Raw genomic sequence first — 19,047 nt, 5'->3', positions numbered from 1 at the left:
ACAATGCTTTTGAGATAGTTTCTTAGACCAGCATGTTATGGAACCAACCAAAGAGTAGGTTAAAAACAAAAAAACTGCGGATGCTGGAAATCCAAAACAAAAACAAAGACAGAATTACCTGGAAAAACTCAGCAGGTCTGGCAGCATCGGCGGAGAAGAAAAGAGTTGACGTTTCGAGTCCTCATGACCCTTCGACAGAACTTGAGTTCGAGTCCAAGAAAGAGTTGAAATATAAGCTGGTTTAAGGTGTGTGTGTGTGGGGGGGGGGCGGAGAGAGAGAGAGAGAGAGAGAAGTGGAGTGGGGGTGTGGTTGTAGGGACAAACAAGCAGTGATAGAAGCAGATCATCAAAAGATATCAACAACAATAGAACAAAAGAACACATACGTGTTGAAGTTAAAGTTGGTGATATTATCTAAACGAATGTGCTAATTAAGAATGGATGGCAGGGCACTCAAGGTATAGCTCTAGTGGGGGTGGGGAGAGCATAAAAGATTTTTAAAAATTTTTTTAAAAATAATGGAAATAGGTGGGAAAAGGAAAATCTATATAATTTATTGGGAAAAAAAAGGAAGGGGGAAGCAGAAAGGGGGTGGGGATGGGGGAGGTGGAGGGAGCTCACGACCTTAAGTTGTTGAATTCAATATTCAGTCCGGAAGGCTGTAAAGTGCCTAGTCAGAAGATGAGGTGTTGTTCCTCCAGTTTGCGTTGGGCTTCACTGGAACAATGCAGCAAGCCAAGGACAGACATGTGGGCAAGAGAGCAGGGTGGAGTGTTAAAATGGCAAGCGACAGGCAGGTTTGGGTCATTCTTGCGGACAGACAGCTGGTGTTCTGCAAAACGGTCGCCCAGTTTACGTTTGGTCTCTCCAATGTAGAGGAGACCACATTGGGAGCAACGAATGCAGTAGCATAAGTTGGGGGAAATGCAAGTGAAATGCTGCTTCATTTGAAAGGAGTGTTTGGGTCCTTGGACGGTGAGGAGAGAGGGAGTGAAGGGGCAGGTGTTGCATCTTTTGCGTGGGCATGGGGTGGTGCCATAGGAGGGGGTTGAGGAGTAGGGGGTGATGGAGGAGTGGACCAGGGTGTCCCGGAGGGAGCGATCCCTAAGGAATGCCGATAAGGGGGGTGAAGGGAAGATGTGTTTGGTGGTGGCATCATGCTGGAGTTGGCGGAAATGGCAGAGGATGATCCTTTGAATGCGGAGGCTGGTGGGGTGATAAGTGAGGACAAGGGGGACCCTATCATGTTTCTGGGAGGGAGGAGAAGGCGTGAGGGCGGATGCGCGGGAGATGGGCCGGACACGGTTGAGGGCCCTGTCAACAACCGTGGGTGGAAAACCTCGGTTAAGGAAAAAGGAGGACATGTCAGAGGAACTGTTTTTGAAGGTAGCATCATCGGAACAGATGCGATGGAGGTGAAGGAACTGAGAGAATGGGATGGAGTCCTTACAGGAAGCGGGGTGTGAGGAGCTGTAGTCGAGGTAGCTGTGGGAGTCGGTGGGTTTGTAATGGATATTGGTGGACAGTCTATCACCAGAGATTGAGACAGAGAGGTCAAGGAAGGGAAGGGAAGGGAAGTGTCAGAGATGAACCACGTGAAAATGATGGAGGGGTGGAGATTGGAAGCAAAATTAATAAATTTTTCCAAGTCCCGACGAGAGCATGAAGCGGCACCGAAGTAATCATCGATGTACCGGAGAAAGAGTTCTGGAAGGGGGCCGGAGTAGGACTGCAACAAGGAATGTTCCACATACCCCATAAAGAGACAGACATAGCTGGGGCCCATGCGGGTACCCATAGCCACACCTTTTATTTGGAGGAAGTGAGAGGAGTTGAAGGAGAAATTGTTCAGCGTGAGAACAAGTTCAGCCAGACCGAGGAGAGTAGTGGTGGATGGGGATTGTTCGGGCCTCTGTTCGAGGAAGAAGCTAAGGGCCCTCAGACCATCCTGGTGGGGGATGGAGGTGTAGAGGGATTGGACGTCCATGGTGAAGAGGAAGCAGTTGGGGCCAGGGAACTGGAAATTGTTGATGTGACGTAAGGTGTCAGAGGAATCACGGATGTAGGTGGGAAGGGACTGGACAAGGGGAGAGAGAAGGGAGTCAAGATAACGAGAAATGAGTTCTGTGGGGCAGGAGCAAGCTGAGATGATCGGTCTACCGGGGCAGTTCTGTTTGTGGATTTTGGGTAGGAGATAGAAGCGGGCCGTCCGAGGTTGGGCGACTATCAGGTTGGAAGCTGTGGGAGGGAGATCCCCAGAGGAGATGAGGTCAGTGACAGTCCTGGAAACAATGGCTTGATGTTCAGTGGTGGGGTCATGGTCCAGGGAGAGGTAGGAGCAAGTGTCTGCGAGTTGACGCTCAGCCTCCGCGAGGTAGAGGTCAGTGCGCCAGACAACAACAGCACCACCCTTGTCAGCAGGTTTGATGACAATGTCAGGGCTGGACCTGAGAGAATGGAGTGCAGTAAGTTCAGAGAGAGACAGGTTAGAATGGGTGAGAGGAGCAGAGAAATTGAGACGACTAATGTCGTGCCGACAGTTCTCAATGAAAAGATCAAGAGAAGGTAAGAATCCAGAGGGAGGGGTCCAGGTGGAGGGAGAATATTGGAGATGGGTAAAAGGATCCGTTGAACTGGGAGAGGACTCCTGCCCAAAGAAGTGAGCCCGGAGACGAAGACGGCGGAAGAAGAGTTCAGCATCATGCCGCAGGTTATATTAGATTTGGTATTGTATAACTGGACAGGGTTAATTAATGACCTCAGAGTAAAGGTACCCCTAGGTATCAGCGGCCACAATATAATTGAATTTTACATCCAGTTTGAATGGGAGACGGGTAGGTCTAAGACTAGTGCCTTAAACTCAAACAAGGACAACTATGTGGGGAAGAAAGCTGAGCTAGCTGAAGTAAACTGGGAAACTAGGCTAGAGGGTAGATCAATAGAGAAGCAATGGCAAACACTTAAGGGGATATTTCAGAATAAGTACATTCCTATTATAAAGAAAAATTCTAAGGGGAGGACCCATCATCCATGTTTAACTAAAGAAGTTAAGGAAAGCATCAAACTTAAGGAAAAAACATACAACTTCGCAAAAGTGAGTAGCAGGACAGATGATTGGATAGAATATAAAGAAAGGCAGAGAATGACTAAAAGGTTAACCAGGAGAAAGAAATTAGAGTATGAGGGGAAGCTAGCTAGAAATGTGAAAACGGATAGCAAGAGTTTCTATAGGTATTCAAAAAGAAAAAGCAGTGAGTAAAGTGAATGTTGGTCCTCTAGAAAGTGACAGTGGGAAGTTAATAGTAGATAATAAGGAAATAGCAGAAGAAATGAACAAGTGTTTTGCTTCTGTGTTCTCTATAGAGGATACAAAAAACATTCCAGTAATAGCTGCAAATCAGGAGGTGAAAGGGAGAGAGGAACTTGGTGAAATTGAAATCACTAGGGAAATGGTACTGAGCAAATTGATGGAGCTACGGGCTGGCAAGTCTCCGGTTCCCGACGGACTATATCCCAGGGTCTTAAAAGAGGCAGCTAATGAGGTAGTCGATGTGCTGGTGTTAATTTTCCAAAATTTGCTAGATTCTGGAAAGGTTCCATCAGACTGGAAAGTAGCAAACATAACCCCTCTATTCAAGAAAGGAGGGAGGCAGAAAACAGGAAACTATAGGCTAGTGAGCTTGGGGTCTGTTGCTGGGAAGTTGTTAGAATCAATTATTAAGGAGGTTATAGCTGAGCACTTAGAAGAGCTCAAGGCAATCGGAAAGAGCATGGTTTTGTGAAAGGAAAATCATGTATAACCAATATATTGGAGTTTTTTTTTGAAGGAGTAACATGCGCAGTGGATAAAGGAGAGCCTGTAGACATACTGTATTTGGATTTCCAGAAGGCATTTGATAAGGTAAAGGTTATTATGGAAAATAAAAGAGTGGTGTAGTAGGGTAACATATTAGCATGGATAGAAGATCCTTGGCCAGCAGAAAGTATGCATAAATGTGTCTTTTTCGGATTGGCAGGATGTGACGATTGAAGTCCCACAGGGGTCTGTGCTAGGGTCTCAACGTTTTAACGATTTACATCAATGACTTAGATGAAGGGAGTGAAGACGTACTAAATTTGCGGATGACACAAAGATAGGTAGGAAAGTATGTTGTGAAGAGGGCACAACGAGGTTGCAGATGGATATAGCCAGGTTGAGTGAGTGGGCACAGATCTGGCAAATGGAGTTTAATGTGGGAAAATGTGAATTTGTTCACTTTGGCAGGAAGAACAAAAAAGCAGAGTATTACTTAAATAGAGAAGTGCTGCATAATTCTGAGGTACAGCGGGATTTAGATGTTCTAGTACGAGTCACAAAAAGTTAGTATGCAGGTACAGCAAGTAATTAAGGCAGCTAATGGAATGCTATCCTTTATTACACGAGGGATTGAACATAAAAGTAAGGATGTTATGTTTCAGTTATACAGGGCATCAGTGAGACCGCATCTCGAATACTGTGTGCAGTTTTGGTCTCCTTATTTAAGGAAGGATGTAAATGCATTGAAGGCGGTCCAAAGGAGGTTTACTAGATTGATACCTGGAATGAGTGAGTTGTTTTATTATGAGGAAAGATTGGACAGACTGGGCTTGTTTCCACTGGAGTTTAGAAGAGTGAGGGGTGATTTGATTGAAGTATACAAGAGCCTGAACAGCTTTGACCAGGTGGATGTCGAAAGAATGTTTCCTCGGGCAACACCTTACCCCCCGTTGGGGAGGGAAGTCCGGGAGTGGCCGTGGGCTGTTGACCTTCGGGGGCTCCGCCATTTTGCGTGGGCGAGCCAATTAAGGCCCACGCAGCGTGACGTCCGCTAGGAAGCACTATGCCCTCCCTATGCGGGCAAGGGGGGGTTAACCTCAGCCAAGAGTGCGCTCCTTCGCACTTGCGCGCAAAACAGCGCACAGGGAGGTCGTCTCCGATTTGAAACTTTTAGTAAAGGTATGTTAAAAATTTCCCTGCCATGTCCCCTCATGTGACAATGTCGCATGAGTTGGGACATGTCCATAACTTCTATTGAAACCTTTAATAAAAATTTAAATACCGTCATGAAACCTCATCCCAGCCGCGGATGAGGTTTCATGCTTTTTCCGAGACCCGCCTGGGCTCCCGGCCTGCCCACCGACCTGAAGATTGGATAGGCAAGACCTTCATTAGATTAATTACTTTTCTAATGGCCTCAATAGGCCATTGACAGTTCGGTGGGCACACAGCTGATTTGGCTGAGCACCCGCCGAACTGAAAATCTAAATGACGCGGGGTGATGTCGGGACAAACCCTATGTAATCCCGCTCGCCGACTGGAAGATGTTGCCCCTCTTGTGGGTGAGTCCAGAACGAGGAGGCACCGATTTAAAATTAGGGTTCACCCTTTTAGGACAGAGATGAGGAGGATTTTCTCTCAGGGGGTGTGTGACTTTGGAACTCTCTGCCTCAGAAGGTGGTGGAGGCGGGGTCATTGAATATTTTTAAGGCAGAGGTAGATAGATTCTTGTTAGGCAAGGGAATCAAAGGTTATCAGGGTTAGATGGCAATGTAGAAATCGAAACACAAGATGATCAGCCATGATCTTATTGAATGGCAGAGCAGGCTCGAGGGGCCAAATGGTCTACTCCTGTTCCTATTTCTTTTGTTCTTATGTTCTAACAGTTATACATTCCTTTCTAGCACAAAAAACCCACAACATAACCATGGCTAATAAAAAAATTTAAGGAAAGTATCAGGTCTAAAGAGGAGTCATATAAAGTTGCTAGCAAGCCTGAGGATTGGGAGCAGTTTAAAATTCAGGAAAGGAGGACCATGAAGTTGATTAAAGGGAGGGGGAAAAAGAAGAGTACAAGAGCAAACTTGTAAGAAACATAATTTGGACTGAAAAAGTTTCTATATGAGTGTATGTAAAAAGAAAAAGATAAATATAGGTCCCTTAACATTCCGAAATGGGAAAATTTATAATAGAGAACAAGGAAATGGCAGAGAAATTAAACGACTTTAGTTCTGTCTTCATGGAGGAAGACACAAATAACTTCCCAGAAATACTAGGGAACCAAAGGTCTAGTGAGGAGGAGGAATTGAAGAAAATTAGTATGAGTAAAAAAAAAGTGCTGGAGAAATAATAAACAGGACTGAAAGCAGATAAATCCCCAGGGCCCGATAATCTCCATCCCAGGGCTAAAGGAAGTGGCCATGGAAATGGTGGTTGCATTGGTTGTCATCTTCCAAAATTCTGTAGATTCTGGAACAGTCCCAGGAGATTGGAGGGTGGAAAATGTAACCCCACCATTTAAAAAAGGAGGGAGGAAACAGTGAATTACAGACCGGTTAGCATAACATCAATGGGAGGGAAAATGCTAGATTCTATTATAAAGGATGTGATAACAGGGCACTTAGAAAATATCAAAGGATTGGACAAAGTCAACATGGATTTCTGAAAGAGAAATCATGTTTGACAAGCCTACCGGGGCTTTTTGAAGATGTAACCAGCAGAATAGATAAGGGATAGCCAGGAAATGTGGTGCACTTGGATTTTCAGAAAATTTTTGTTAAGTCCAACATAAGAGGTTAGTGCGCAAAATTAAAGCACATGGGATTGGCGGTAACATATTGGCATGGATTGAAAATGGTTAGCAGACAGGAAACAGAGTAGGAACAAATGGGTCTTTTTTGGAGTGGCAGGCAGTGACTAGTGGGGTACCGCAGGGATCAGTGCTTGGGCCCTCGCTATTCATAATATATATCAATGATTTGCACGTGGAAGCCAAATGTAATATTTCCAAGTTTGGTGGGAATGTGAGTGCTGAGGAGGATGTTAAGAGGCTTCAAGGAGATTTAGACAAGTTGAGTGAGTGGGCATATACATGGCAGATGCAGTATAGTGTGGATAAGTGTGAAGGTATGCACTTCTGTAGGAAAAACAGAATGGCAGAATGGTATTATTTAAATGGTAAAAACAAAAACAAAAACAAAAAAACTGCGGATGCTGGAAATCCAAAACAAAAACAGAATTACCTGGAAAAACTCAGCAGGTCTGGCAGCATCGGCGGAGAAGAAAAGAGTTGACGTTTCGAGTCCTCATGACCCTTCGACAGAACTAGAGTTCTGTCGAAGGGTCATGAGGACTCGAAACGTCAACTCTTTTCTTCTCCACCGATGCTGCCAGACCTGCTGAGTTTTTCCAGGTAATTCTGTTTTTATTTAAATGGTGATAGATTGGGAAATCTTGATGTACAAAAGGACCTGGGTGTCCTTGTACACCAACAGTAAGCATGCAAATGCAGCAAGCAATTAAGGTGGTAAATGGTACGCTGGCCTTCATTGCAAGAGGACTTGAGTACAGGGGTAATGATGTCTTAATGCAGCTGTACAGGGCCCCGGTGAGACCATACCTGGAATACTGTGTGAAGTTCTGGTCTCCTTACCTAAGATAGGATATACTTGCCACAGAGAGAATGCAGCAAAGGGTCACCAGAATGATTCCTGGGATGGCAGGATTGTTGTAGGAGGAGAGATTGGGTTGACTAGGCCTATATGCACTGGAGTTTAGAAGAATGGGGGGGGGCGGAATTTCATTGGCCAGAATTTTACGCACGCCTGACCTGAACGGAAATGAAATGGCACGAGATGACATCAGGCAAATGTCCCTACGACATCCCGCAAGTGAGCAATCTTCAAGTCAGTGGTCATGCACGGGTGTCAGATCCACACCCGCCACCAATTAAAGGGCTTCTTAATGCCATTAAACAGGCAACTGATCCTGATTTTAATTGCCCGTGTGATTTCGTGCTCACCGCATGGGCAAAATGGGCAGGCGGGCAGCCCACTTTTAACAAAATCTCATCCAAGGGTGGGATATAAAGGATCAGCAGCATTGCCATTGTGAGTAGTGAGGAGCTTAGGAGTTAATTTGCTGCTGGCTGTTTATCTAAAGTTGACAGTGTCATCTCTGTTCTAAGCTTCAGTCTTAGCATTTCTAGGATTCATTGGTGTCGCCAAGGCCCCCAGAGGATTTTGACCAGGTGGACTCTTCCAGACACCAGACTGCCTTCTGTAACCCTGGTAACGGGGATTGTGGTCTCCACTAGCGGCATCTACTCTGAGGAGGACGAGAGGAAGCCAGCAGTCCTTATGCAGCTTCCAGTGGAGCAACCTGTGGGAGGAGAGGCGCAGGCACAAGGGGAGAGTGCCAGCAGGTATTCCAAGGCAAAAGGGGCTGCAGAAGATGCCACTATCCTGCTGCCAGGGTTTACAGGCAGCGATGTAGCTATCTCAATATGTCCGAGGTGCTATGCCGAAGGAGGTTCCACCTCTCCAGGGAGACTGCAATCTCCATTTTTCAGATGATAGGGCCGGAGATCACCTCCAACTGTGTGGGTGCAAATCCTATGCCAGTGATTCTGAAGGTCACAGTGGCCCTCAACTTCTATACCTCCCCTGCTCTTTCCAGCGGTCAGTGGGGTTTGTGTGTGGAGTGTCCCAATCAGCTGTCCACAGTTGCATCAAGCTGATGACTGAGCTCTGTTCAGGCGGGTATTGACAGTTATTCATTTCCAGAGAAGTGGCACAGAGTAAATTGTTGGTGCTGCAGGCTAACATTCTTCCTTCTAAAGAGACTTCATCCTAGGGTCTTAAAAGAAGTGGCAAGTGAGATAGTTGATGCATTGGTTTTAATTTTACAAAACTCCCTAGAAGGTCCCATTAGATTGGAAGGTAGCAAATGTAACTCCATTATTCAAAAAGGGAGAGAGACAGAAAGCAGGAAACTATAGGCCAGTTAGCTTAACATCTGTCAAGGGAAAATGTTAGAAGCTATTATTAAAGAAGTTATAGCAGGGCACTTGAATAAGCTGAAGATCACCAGGCAGAATCAACATGGTTTGTGGATTTCCTGTACTTAGATTTCCATAAGGCATTTGATAAAGTGCCACATTAAAGGTTATTGCAGAAAATAAAAGCTCGTGGTATAGGGGGTAACATATTGACATGGATAGAAGATTAGCTGGCCAGCTGGAAGCAGAGAGAAGGCACAAATGGGTCTTTTTCAGGTTGGCAAGATGTAACAAGTGGTGTGCCACAGGGATTAGTGCTGGGACCTCAGCTGCTTACAATTTATATAAATGACTTGGATGAAGGAATGGATGGGGTGGTTACCAAGTTTGCTGATGACACAAAGATAGGTAGGAAAGTAAGTTGTGAAGAGGACATAGGAGGCTACAAACAGATATAGAGAGATTAAATGATTGGGAGAGATCTGGCAGATGGAGTATAATATGGGAAAATATGAAATTGTCCATTTTGGCAAGAAGAATAAAAGAGAAGCATATTATCTAAATGATGAGAGACTGCAGGGCTCTGAAGTGCAGAGGGATCTGGGTGTCCTAGAGCATGAATCACAAAAGGCTAGTATGCAAGTACAGCAAGTGACTAGGAAAGCTAATAGAACGTTTTCATTTATTGCAAGGGGAATTGAATACAAAAGTAGGGTGGTTATACTTTAGTTGTGCAGGGCTCCAGTGAGAAAACATTTGGAGTACTGTGTACAGTATTGGTCACCTTATTTAAGGATGGATGCAAATGCGTTGGAAGCAGTTCAGAGAAGGTTTACCAGATTAATACCTGGAATGGGTAGGTTGTTTTATGAGGAAAGGTTGGACAGATTAAGCTTGTATCCACTGGGGTTTAGAAGAGTAAGGGACGTCTTGATTGAAACATATAAGATCCTGAGGGGTTGTGACAGGGTGGATGTGGAAAGGATGTTTCCTCTTGTGGAAGGATCTAGAATTAGGGGTCACTGTTTAAAAATAAGGGGTTGCCCATTTAAAACAGAGATTTTTCACTCAGGGTAGTGAGTCTTTGGAACTCTCCTGAAAAGTTGGTGGAAGCAGAGTCTTTGAATATTTTTAAGCTAGAGGTGGATAGATTCTTGGTAGGCAAGGGGGTGATAGGTTATCAGCAGCAGCTGGGATGCAGATTTCAGGTTACTATAGATCAGCAATTATCTTATTAAATAGTGGAGGAGGCCTGAGGGGCTGAATGGCCTACTCCTGCTCCTTTTTCGTATGTTTATACAGACAAGGCCAGATAGGCTGAGCAAGCCAGAGGGTTTGCAGCGATTGCTGGGTTCCCTGCATCCAGGGTGCAATTGACTGCACATGCGGCCATGAAAGCGCCAGCGGGTCAGCCGGGTGCCTTTATCAACAGGCAGGGATTCCACTTGATAAACATTCAGATAATTTGTGACCACAAGATGCAGATTCTGCAAGCCAGAGTACCTTCTCTGGCAGCTCCCATGACACTTACATCCTCAGGCACTCACAAGGTGCCAAGGCTGTTCACTGCTCCAGTTCAACAGGGTGGGTGACTGCTGGCAGACAAGGTCTATCCATTGAAAAGTTTTCTTATGATGCCTCTCCACCGCCCAAGAATACAAAGGCAGAGCAGCGTTATAATAGATGTCATACCTTCACAAGCATGGTGACAGAGAGGACCATAGTTCTTCTGAAGGTGCACTTCTGATGCCTGGAATGTTCAGGGGGAGCACTATAATATCCCTCAGAGTGGGTCTCACTGATAGTGGTTACATGCTGCACTCTCCACAATCTGGCTCTGGCAAGGGGGGACCCACTGAAGGAAGAGAATCTTGAGGCAGCTGCACAGGCCAGAGAGGATGAATCCAGTGGTGAGTCAGAAGAGGAGCACGGCAAGGATGTGGAGGCAGACCTTTGGATCCTTCAGGGAGGCCTTGATCCAACGCTCCTTCAGCTGGGCTGCCAAAGATCTGCCTCCACCTCACACCAGGGCTGCCTCCTCCATCCAGGATGTCTGAAATGACCCTTTCATTTGAACCCAAAGTCCACTCAGTGCCTGTGCAATAAAGTTTAGAGCCACTCACATCCAGCATGAGATATTGGCAAGTCCTGCACTTACAAAACAAGTTAAGCACACACAGGCCATTAAGACAAAAGCAAAATTTATATAATATTCGCACTCTCATCAAATGAACGTAACAATATCTGGTGTTAACGGTCACACCAGTAAACATATTAACAAAACAGAAGCTCACCCATGAACAGTCCCTCTTATGCTCATGGTGCTTTAAACTTACGTTTGTGAGTGCTGTGTCTGTTGCCCCACTGCCCTCCCTGGCACCGGCATTGGAGGCAGCCTGCCCACCGTGCTGTCCTGTTGGCCTTGATGGTCGTCCTCTGGCCAATGGAGCCTGTGCTGGCCCTGCCTGGGAGGGAGCGGCCAGTGCCACGGTTGGCATTTCCCCAGTCATCGCAGCCTCATCAGATACCGCAGTCATTGGCAGAGGGGCAGAGGAGCTGATGCTGTCATCCAGAGTGCCCGGAGAGGAGCCCAGAGAGATGATAAGCAGCTCATGTGCCAATGTGAGGTCGCTCTGGACCTCCCTGCTCACCACTAATGGACCGGCACCTAGCTGGGCTACTGGGTGTCTCATCCATCTCCCACACTGACACTAACCACCTGAGGTCAGGGCCTGTGTGAGGGTTTGCAGGTCCAAGCGCAACCCTAGGAACCCCTGATTCAGTTCCTGGAGCTGCCTCTCCTTGAGGGTCACCACTCTCTCAATGGAGGAAGCAGTGCGCTCAGTGATGAGTGTCAATGCAGTGCTCATGCTCTGCATGGATTCCTCCATCACAGAGACCATGGCACGCATACCCTCCTGGATCTCCGCCAGATCTTCCCGCACATCCCGCTGGACATCCAGCATCTGCCGCCTAATGGACGATTCCAGAGGCTCATCACCTGCCTTCGAATCAGCATCGTCCTGGTCTCCAGCAGTCCTCCGACAGCCGGCGCCCTGGGCACTGTCTGCCCGTCTGATCCTCAAGTGAGTGTGAAGTGCTCGCACTGCGATGCACCAACATTTTAGCTGATGATCTAATGCCCACCGAGGTGCTGGTATCTGTGCTGGTGCCTGGTTCAGAGAGGGGGTGTGACGCAAGTGCATCTAAAGCCCAGTGTTCCTCTGGCATCAAGAGTAACTCTTCAAGGTTCAGCGTTCGAGGGCGAGCTGGTGATTCTAGGGGAGAACAATAACATGTCATTAGTTAAAGTCTTCGCGCTGTCACTGTGCATGCCAGGCACCCTGGTGAGACAATGGAGATCTGCATCATGGTGCCATCATCTTTCAATGATCAACGGGGACTCCAGTTTTGAGGGTCCCATTAATGATGAGACTACACAAGAACGTTTGCACAATCCAGCATTCTCACCTCTGTGCACGGCACTCTTACCTTCGTCAGAGACCCCTTGCCTCTCCATGACCGGCTGACCGAGGTGGGTGGCGGCACTCCAGCTCCAAGGCATCCAACTCGTGCCTCGTCAGAATGAGAAAGTTGGGGGGTGGGTCCTCCACCTGTCTTAGTTCTTCCATTGGCGTTATGACTTCTCTTCTCCTGAAATGACAAAGGAGCATTGATTTGTCCACTCTCTACATGCAGAGGCACTGCGTTGCAACCTCGCCAACACCACCCCTCTCCCCGGGACACCTTGCAGGGCACATCAGGGTTGTGGCCCACCACCCGCAAGGCACTCAGTCCAAGCAGCTCACGCCCTTGGCCAGCTCCGGTGTCAGTGACAGTTGGCACTCAGGCTCTAACACTCCTGAGCTTCCGGGGTGGACGGCCATCCCTTAACACTTCTCCACACTGATCCATGCCAACTTGGTACTCACCCTTGCCGAGCGCAGATCGTTAAACCTTTTGTGCCACTGCACCCATGTGCGCCGCACAACGTCATGGCCGCTGACCTCGGCTGCCACCTCCTCCTAGGCTTTTTTGGTGAGGTGCGGTGGCCTCGTCCTGCCACCTCTGGGTGGTAGAGTGTCTCAGCTGACACTGGCATCCTCCACAACGACTGTGAGGCACTCATCCAAGAAAAAGGGGGGAGGCAGAGCACCCACCCGACTTGCTGCCCGCCTGACGTTTCCAGGCGCTGGTGAGGCCATCGTCTGAGTGAAACGGTTTCCTGGGCAGACTCCAAAGATTCTCCCCAGGCAGCCTTCAGGGAGCTGCCTCTGCTGGTTTTAAAGCACCCGCTGGGTCACCATTTTACCCGGCATCCGATAGGCTCCTGCCCCCATCCTGCCCTTCCTGACCACTGAGGGGGCGCATTTCACGCCGAGCGGACCTTAATTGGCCATCCAGCATGAAATCTCGTTTTCTACGCAACCGCAGCCAGGAGCGGTTTCCAAGTCCGCTTCCGCCAACTTGGTGCACAGTCCAAGCATGAAATTCAGGCCATTGACGTGTACAAAATTCTGACAGGGCTGCACAGGCTGGAGGCAGGGATGAAGATTCCTCTGACTGGGACGTCTAGAACAAGGGGTCACAATCTCAGGGTACAGGGTAGGGCATTTAGGACCGAGATGAGGAGAAACTTCTCTCAGGGAGTGGTGAATCTGTGGAATTCCCTACCTCAGAAGGCTGTGGAGGCCAAGTCACTGAATATATTTAAGAAGGAAACAGATAGATTTCTAGACTCTAAAGGTATCAAGCGGTATGGGGAGAGTGCAGGAGTATGGCGCTGAGATACAGGATCAGCCGCGATCATATTTAATGGTGGAGCAGGGCTGAAGGTCCAAATGACCTACTCCTGTTCTTATTTTCTATGTTTCTATGCTCAGTTTGGGTTTCGCCAGGGGCACTTGGCTCCAGATTTCATCACAGCCTTGGCCCAAACATGGACAAAAGAACTGAGGTGAGAGTGACTTCCCTTGATATCAAGAGCATTTTGACTGACTATGGCATCAAGGAACCAAGTACAAACTAAGTCAATGGGAATCAGGGGGAAACTCCCGTTGGAGTCATACCTAACGTAAAGAAAGATTGCTGTGGCTGTTGAAGGCCACCTCTGTTCTGGGACACACTGCTGGAATTCCTGAGGGTAGTGTCCTGCCTCAACCATCTTCAGCTGCTTCATCAATGTCTCCATCAGAAGGTCAGAAGTGGGGATGTTTGCAGATGATTACACAATGTTCAGCACCATTTGCAATTCCTCAGATACTGAAGCAGTCCACGCACAAATGTAACAAGACCTGGACATTTAGGTTTGGGCTGATAAGTGGCAAGTGACATTTCCTGCCACACAAGTGGCCAAGCAATGAACATCCCCAAAAAGAGAGAATCTAACCATCTCCCCTTAACATTCAACAGAATTGCCATCACTGAATCTTCTACCATCAACGTCCATGGGTCACCATGGACCAGTCATATAAATACTGTGCCTACAAGAGCAGGTCAGAGGCTGGGAATTCTGCAGTGATCAACTCACATCCTGCCTCCCCAAAGCCTGTCAACCAGCTACAAGTCACAAGTCAGGAACGTGATGGAATATTCCCAACTTGCCTGGATGAGTGCAGCTCCAACAACACTCAAGAAGCTTGACACCATCCAGAACAAAGCAACCAACTTGACTGGCACCCCATCCACCAGCTTAAACATTCACCTTTACCACGAACACACAGAAGCAGCAGTGTATACCATCTACAAGATGGAATACAGCAATTCACCAAGCCTCCTTCAACAGTACCTTCCAAACCTGCGTCTTCTATCACCCAGAAGGACAAGGGCAGCAAATGAATGGGAACACCACCACCTGCAAGTTCCCCTCCAAGCCACACCACATCCTGACTTGGAACCAAATCTACAAGTATAAAAATATTCACACAGTCGCTGGGTCAAAAACCTGGATCACCCTTCCTAAAAGCACTATGGGTGCCCCCATGCCACATGGACTCCAGCGGTTCAAGAAACTGACTCACCACCAGCTTCTCGAGGGAAACTAGGACGGGCAATAAATACTGGCTTTGCCCACTACACTCACATCCCATGAATCAATGAAAAAATGCAAAATATGCATGCATTTAAAATGTTTTTCTACAGGGTATAGACAAAGGAGAAATAGTCATTGAAGTTTATAAATCCAGCAAGTTCTGTAATGCTCATGGAAGAAGCAGACATACGTCCATCAGGTCTAGTACCTCCACTCAAAACCTGGGCTCATATAGGAAGAATTGTGACAGGGGGTCCCCTCGCATCTATGGACATATATCCCAATATAAGTCACTGCTTTCAGAATTGGAAGAAGGAATAGAGGGAAATACAACTTAAAGTCATCATTTCATGAGCTGAATAATGCAAAACCCAATATATAAACAGAATTCTCCCCTCCTTTGCCCAAGGTTTTAAAACTTGGACAATTTCAGACTCCCACTCTTTATGCATCGTACCCTAGGTGTTGTCTTCACTCATTTTCTTATCAACAGCACTGCCAATCCCTTTGTAATCTTGCTCGAGCTGCATGCCTTGCTATACCACAAACGCAAAGAAGGCTGACAATTTGGACAGTCCTTTAGAGCCTTCAAAAAATCCATCACATTCAGCTTTGGATCCCATCAGCTGCATAAAATCCATGCATCTGTGGGTAATGACATCAGGTCAGCAGAAAACGTTCACCATGAATCTGGATCTCAACAACGAAGAAAAATCAGGTCGGAATGCGTTCTAACACTTGCTACGTACAAATACTAAAATTAAAATAGCATAGTCTGATTTCCCTCGCCTTTCTCTATATAGTGATGACACCCCATCAACACTACTAGTTATCAATCGGGAGCCTTGCAAACCTTGCAAATTGCAGTGGAACATTGACGTTTCATGGCAGAAATAAACAATGAAGTTAAGTGACAGAAATGGGTCTAAACATCTGGAAGCTTGAGGATCCCTGGGTCTGCCGAGTGACTGAAAATTACCTGGAAAGTTTTCACACAACACTTCGACTGGTGTTGCTCGCTTGGTGTCCCCAATCTTCTGATATCTTTCTTTTAATGTGTCCGCCTGGAAAAGAAAGTGAACTCAGCAATGACGTTACCAGGGCAGTGCTAATCGGTAATTAGCAGTTTGGATTTGAAAACCAAAGAGTCCGAGGGGAAAATAAAACTTGCCTTAAGGCCCTGCCAAGGAAGACTGCCACGAAGGAAATACATGAACATGTGACCTAATGCTTCTAAGTCATCTCTTCTGCTTTGTTCTGTCAAGGAATTAAAAAAAAAACTATTAAATATCTTTCCTTTTTAAATTTCCAGGACTTTAAAAAGTAGTCACGACATTATATTATAAATGTTGGACTTATTTTGCCATCATTTCATTTTCTTTTCTCATGCAAGGACATGTGAAAAATCTTTGTATTTATTTGGCTGCATACTAAGAGACCTTAAGAAGAATAGGCAGTTTTTCAACAAACTGAAGTTCAGCTAACAACAATTACACTGCACACATGTATAAATAAAACCATATACAAAGTAACTTCTATTTGAATGGGGTAGTAGAACGGTATATGGTGCTTGTTTTAAAATTAATCTTTGGGCTGAGGTTGGTTTTATTCTTAGGCTAATAGTTGATGCCATTCCTTAACCAAGACTAGGATCTTCTAACTAACGCTCTCCTCTGGAGAGAACCTGACCATTAACTGACAGAAGAATATCTTAGCTCCACTGCCCAGGTGAAACATGCCTGGATCAGATATGCCCTAGCGTTCATGTTATTCAGATCAGAGCTTTGAGTCCTGCACTGGCCTCAGCCATCTTCCTGCACAGCATGGGCACTGCTCTGCTCTGCATTTTAGTCCTCCTATGAACAGTAGCCATCTATTGCCTCACCCTTTAAGGTCCAAACATCTTGGAGGACCATGTAATGGAGAGCTCAGCACAATGTGCGAGACCCTTGGAGTGTACTGCAGAATTCCACCCGACCGGTTGAGGCACCAGAACTACATCTTCAGCAGCCCAATGGCCTCATCAATGCTAGTCTTTATGAGCAGATGGCTTCAGTCGTAGCGGCTGTGTCTCTATCCTGGTGTAAAGGGGTTGAGTAGCCATCTCTTCAAGAGATATCCCCTTATCCCTTAGAATCCGTCCAGAGAGATTCGGTGGTGACATGAAGAGCTGCAGCACTCTGGACTGTCGGAGGATGAAGGCATCAAGGCAGCTGCTAGGAAAGCAAGCAGACACATGGTCGCAGACCAGTTGAGCTTTGAGGGAGTGGAAGCTCCTCCTGTTGATGAATCTCATTGGTTGCTAGCTCGTTGTCCACATGCAGTTGGGGGAATCCAGTGATGGAGGCAAAACCCACTGCCCTTAATGCCCATGATGTCCCAGCGGTCTGTAATTACATGTACTGCCCAGCCCCGGTGACCTACGGAATGCAATATAGTGTGCTGCCACAAGCAAGAGACCACCGAGATTCAAAGCTGATCCATGGAATAAGCTAGAACTGACAATGTGCAAGGCCACAGTAACCTTAACAGCCACTGGCAGGGCATGTAGGGCAGTATTACGAGCTATGAAGTCTTCCTCAATGAGAGCACAAATGTCAGGTACCATCTGCCAAGATAGGCGCAGTCTCCTCCGATACTGATTCTGACATGTCCAAGTAGCTCCTTCTTCAGCAGTACACTCTGTGCTAAAGGCATGGCCTTTGTTGTCTTTCCGCCCCTCATACCTCCCCTCTTCTCTCCTCTCCTCATACCGGAGCTCTGCATTTGTACCCGAGGTGTTGACTTTCATCGCTACTCAACCCTGTCTCAAGGGTACCTTCATTCCATGTTGCCTTTATTGCTTTGCTTGCGTTCAGCTGCACTGAATCATTACTGCTCTCACCCCACCACACCAATCCCCCCCGCTGCTGAAATCTGAAGGGTCACAGCCTCCTCCAGTGATCAAACACTCATAGATCACTTGCTCCACTGACTCTGCTCACCCAATGACACCTGCGTGCCAATGACCCTCTCAATTGTGCACCCTTTTTATGGGCCCAACGAATTGAATGATACGACCATGACTAACTCCCCCTTGTGTTGCAATCAGCTTCTACATTGACCGTTCCAGATCCATTGTAAAGTCAGTGTCTCTTCACAAAAATAGCAAACTGGCCCTTAATGAACCAACAAAAAGCTAGTTTTTTTTTGACCAAGATACAAATATTCAGTTTTATTTTTCTAATATTACGGCATGGTTGGCTTTCATAAAAAGGGACAAGACTGTCCCATTCAAACATCCCCTTTAAACGCTAAGCAGCAGAAACAAGTGCTTCCATAGCACCTGATGGAACCCAGCAGGTGAATTTGGAAGCTGGAAGGCAGTGACCAATATTTTCCTCTGACCTCCCCTTCCCCCAAATTTCTCATCCCCTGTGCAGGAAAGAAGGACCTTATTTCCAGAGTTCTCCGATTAGGCTCCTCACCGGCTTTCTCTATGGTTTTCTGCACTTTAAATATTATCTCCTGGTGTAAATCTTAAATACTCTGAGAAGCATCTAATGTCTTCCAATCTAGGCTCCCATCTTTCACAGCTCTTCAATCTGTTGAAGCACGAGCTCCTGGAAGGCGAGATTTTCATACCACTCATTGCCAAAGCCCCCTCGCTTCATGGCTATCGAAGGGTTAAGATGAAGGAAGAGGGTTACATCAGTTTTTGGAATACCAATGTCTGGTTGTTTGCACCATTCCAGTGTGAAATCTGGTTTTGCACTTGTGAACGCAACTCCACAAAATGCATATCTATCCAGGATCAGAGTGACCCCCTTGCTGTAACTTCTCTTTAATCAGTGGCACTCGTTCCCATCTATTGGCAGCAAAGAGCAGATGCACACTGTGACCATCCAGGTTATTCTTCTTCTCCAGGTATGAGCCAATCAATCAGGCGGCCAACTTCGGACCCTCTGTCCAGGAGCCGCAGTACCTCGGCCCCCTGCTGCAGAGCCTCCTGCAGCTTCTGACATTGGGTGCTCTTCCTGGGCCAATCCATCCCCTCCAGCACGATCAGAGCTCCCCGCTTGGCTGCCATCAGTACCGCACAACCAGCTTAACTGCCTCTGACCCAAACTGGGCAGGTTGCTATGTCCTACCTTCTGCCCCTCCTGAGCAAAATCACCAACTGTCAGAATGGCGATGGCAAACCAACACAACAGCCAGAGCACAATTTTCCGTATCCACCTG

At 46.9% G+C, this 19,047-nt stretch overlaps 1 protein-coding gene and 1 pseudogene across 10 annotated transcripts in view; both read right to left on the bottom strand.

Annotated features, from left to right (window-relative positions):
- Window positions 1-19,047, bottom strand: part of LOC121276954 (casein kinase I) — a 284,162-nt gene that overhangs the window by 66,038 nt on the left and 199,077 nt on the right. For all 10 annotated transcript variants that reach the window (XM_041185689.1, XM_041185686.1, XM_041185693.1 and 7 more), the window contains 2 exons: window positions 15,998-16,083; window positions 15,806-15,890 (listed from right to left, as the gene is read on the bottom strand). In XM_041185689.1, coding sequence (XP_041041623.1) covers window positions 15,806-15,890; window positions 15,998-16,083 — 171 coding nt within the window. The remainder of the gene's footprint in view (window positions 1-15,805; window positions 15,891-15,997; window positions 16,084-19,047) is intronic.
- LOC121276955 lies at window positions 18,261-18,895 on the bottom strand (annotated as a pseudogene).

Source organism: Carcharodon carcharias, chromosome 4 (assembly GCF_017639515.1).
Source record: "Carcharodon carcharias isolate sCarCar2 chromosome 4, sCarCar2.pri, whole genome shotgun sequence".
Lineage (NCBI taxonomy): Eukaryota > Metazoa > Chordata > Chondrichthyes > Lamniformes > Lamnidae > Carcharodon > Carcharodon carcharias.
The sequence above is the reverse complement of the archived record's forward strand: the minus strand, read 5'-3'. Positions and strand labels throughout refer to the sequence as shown.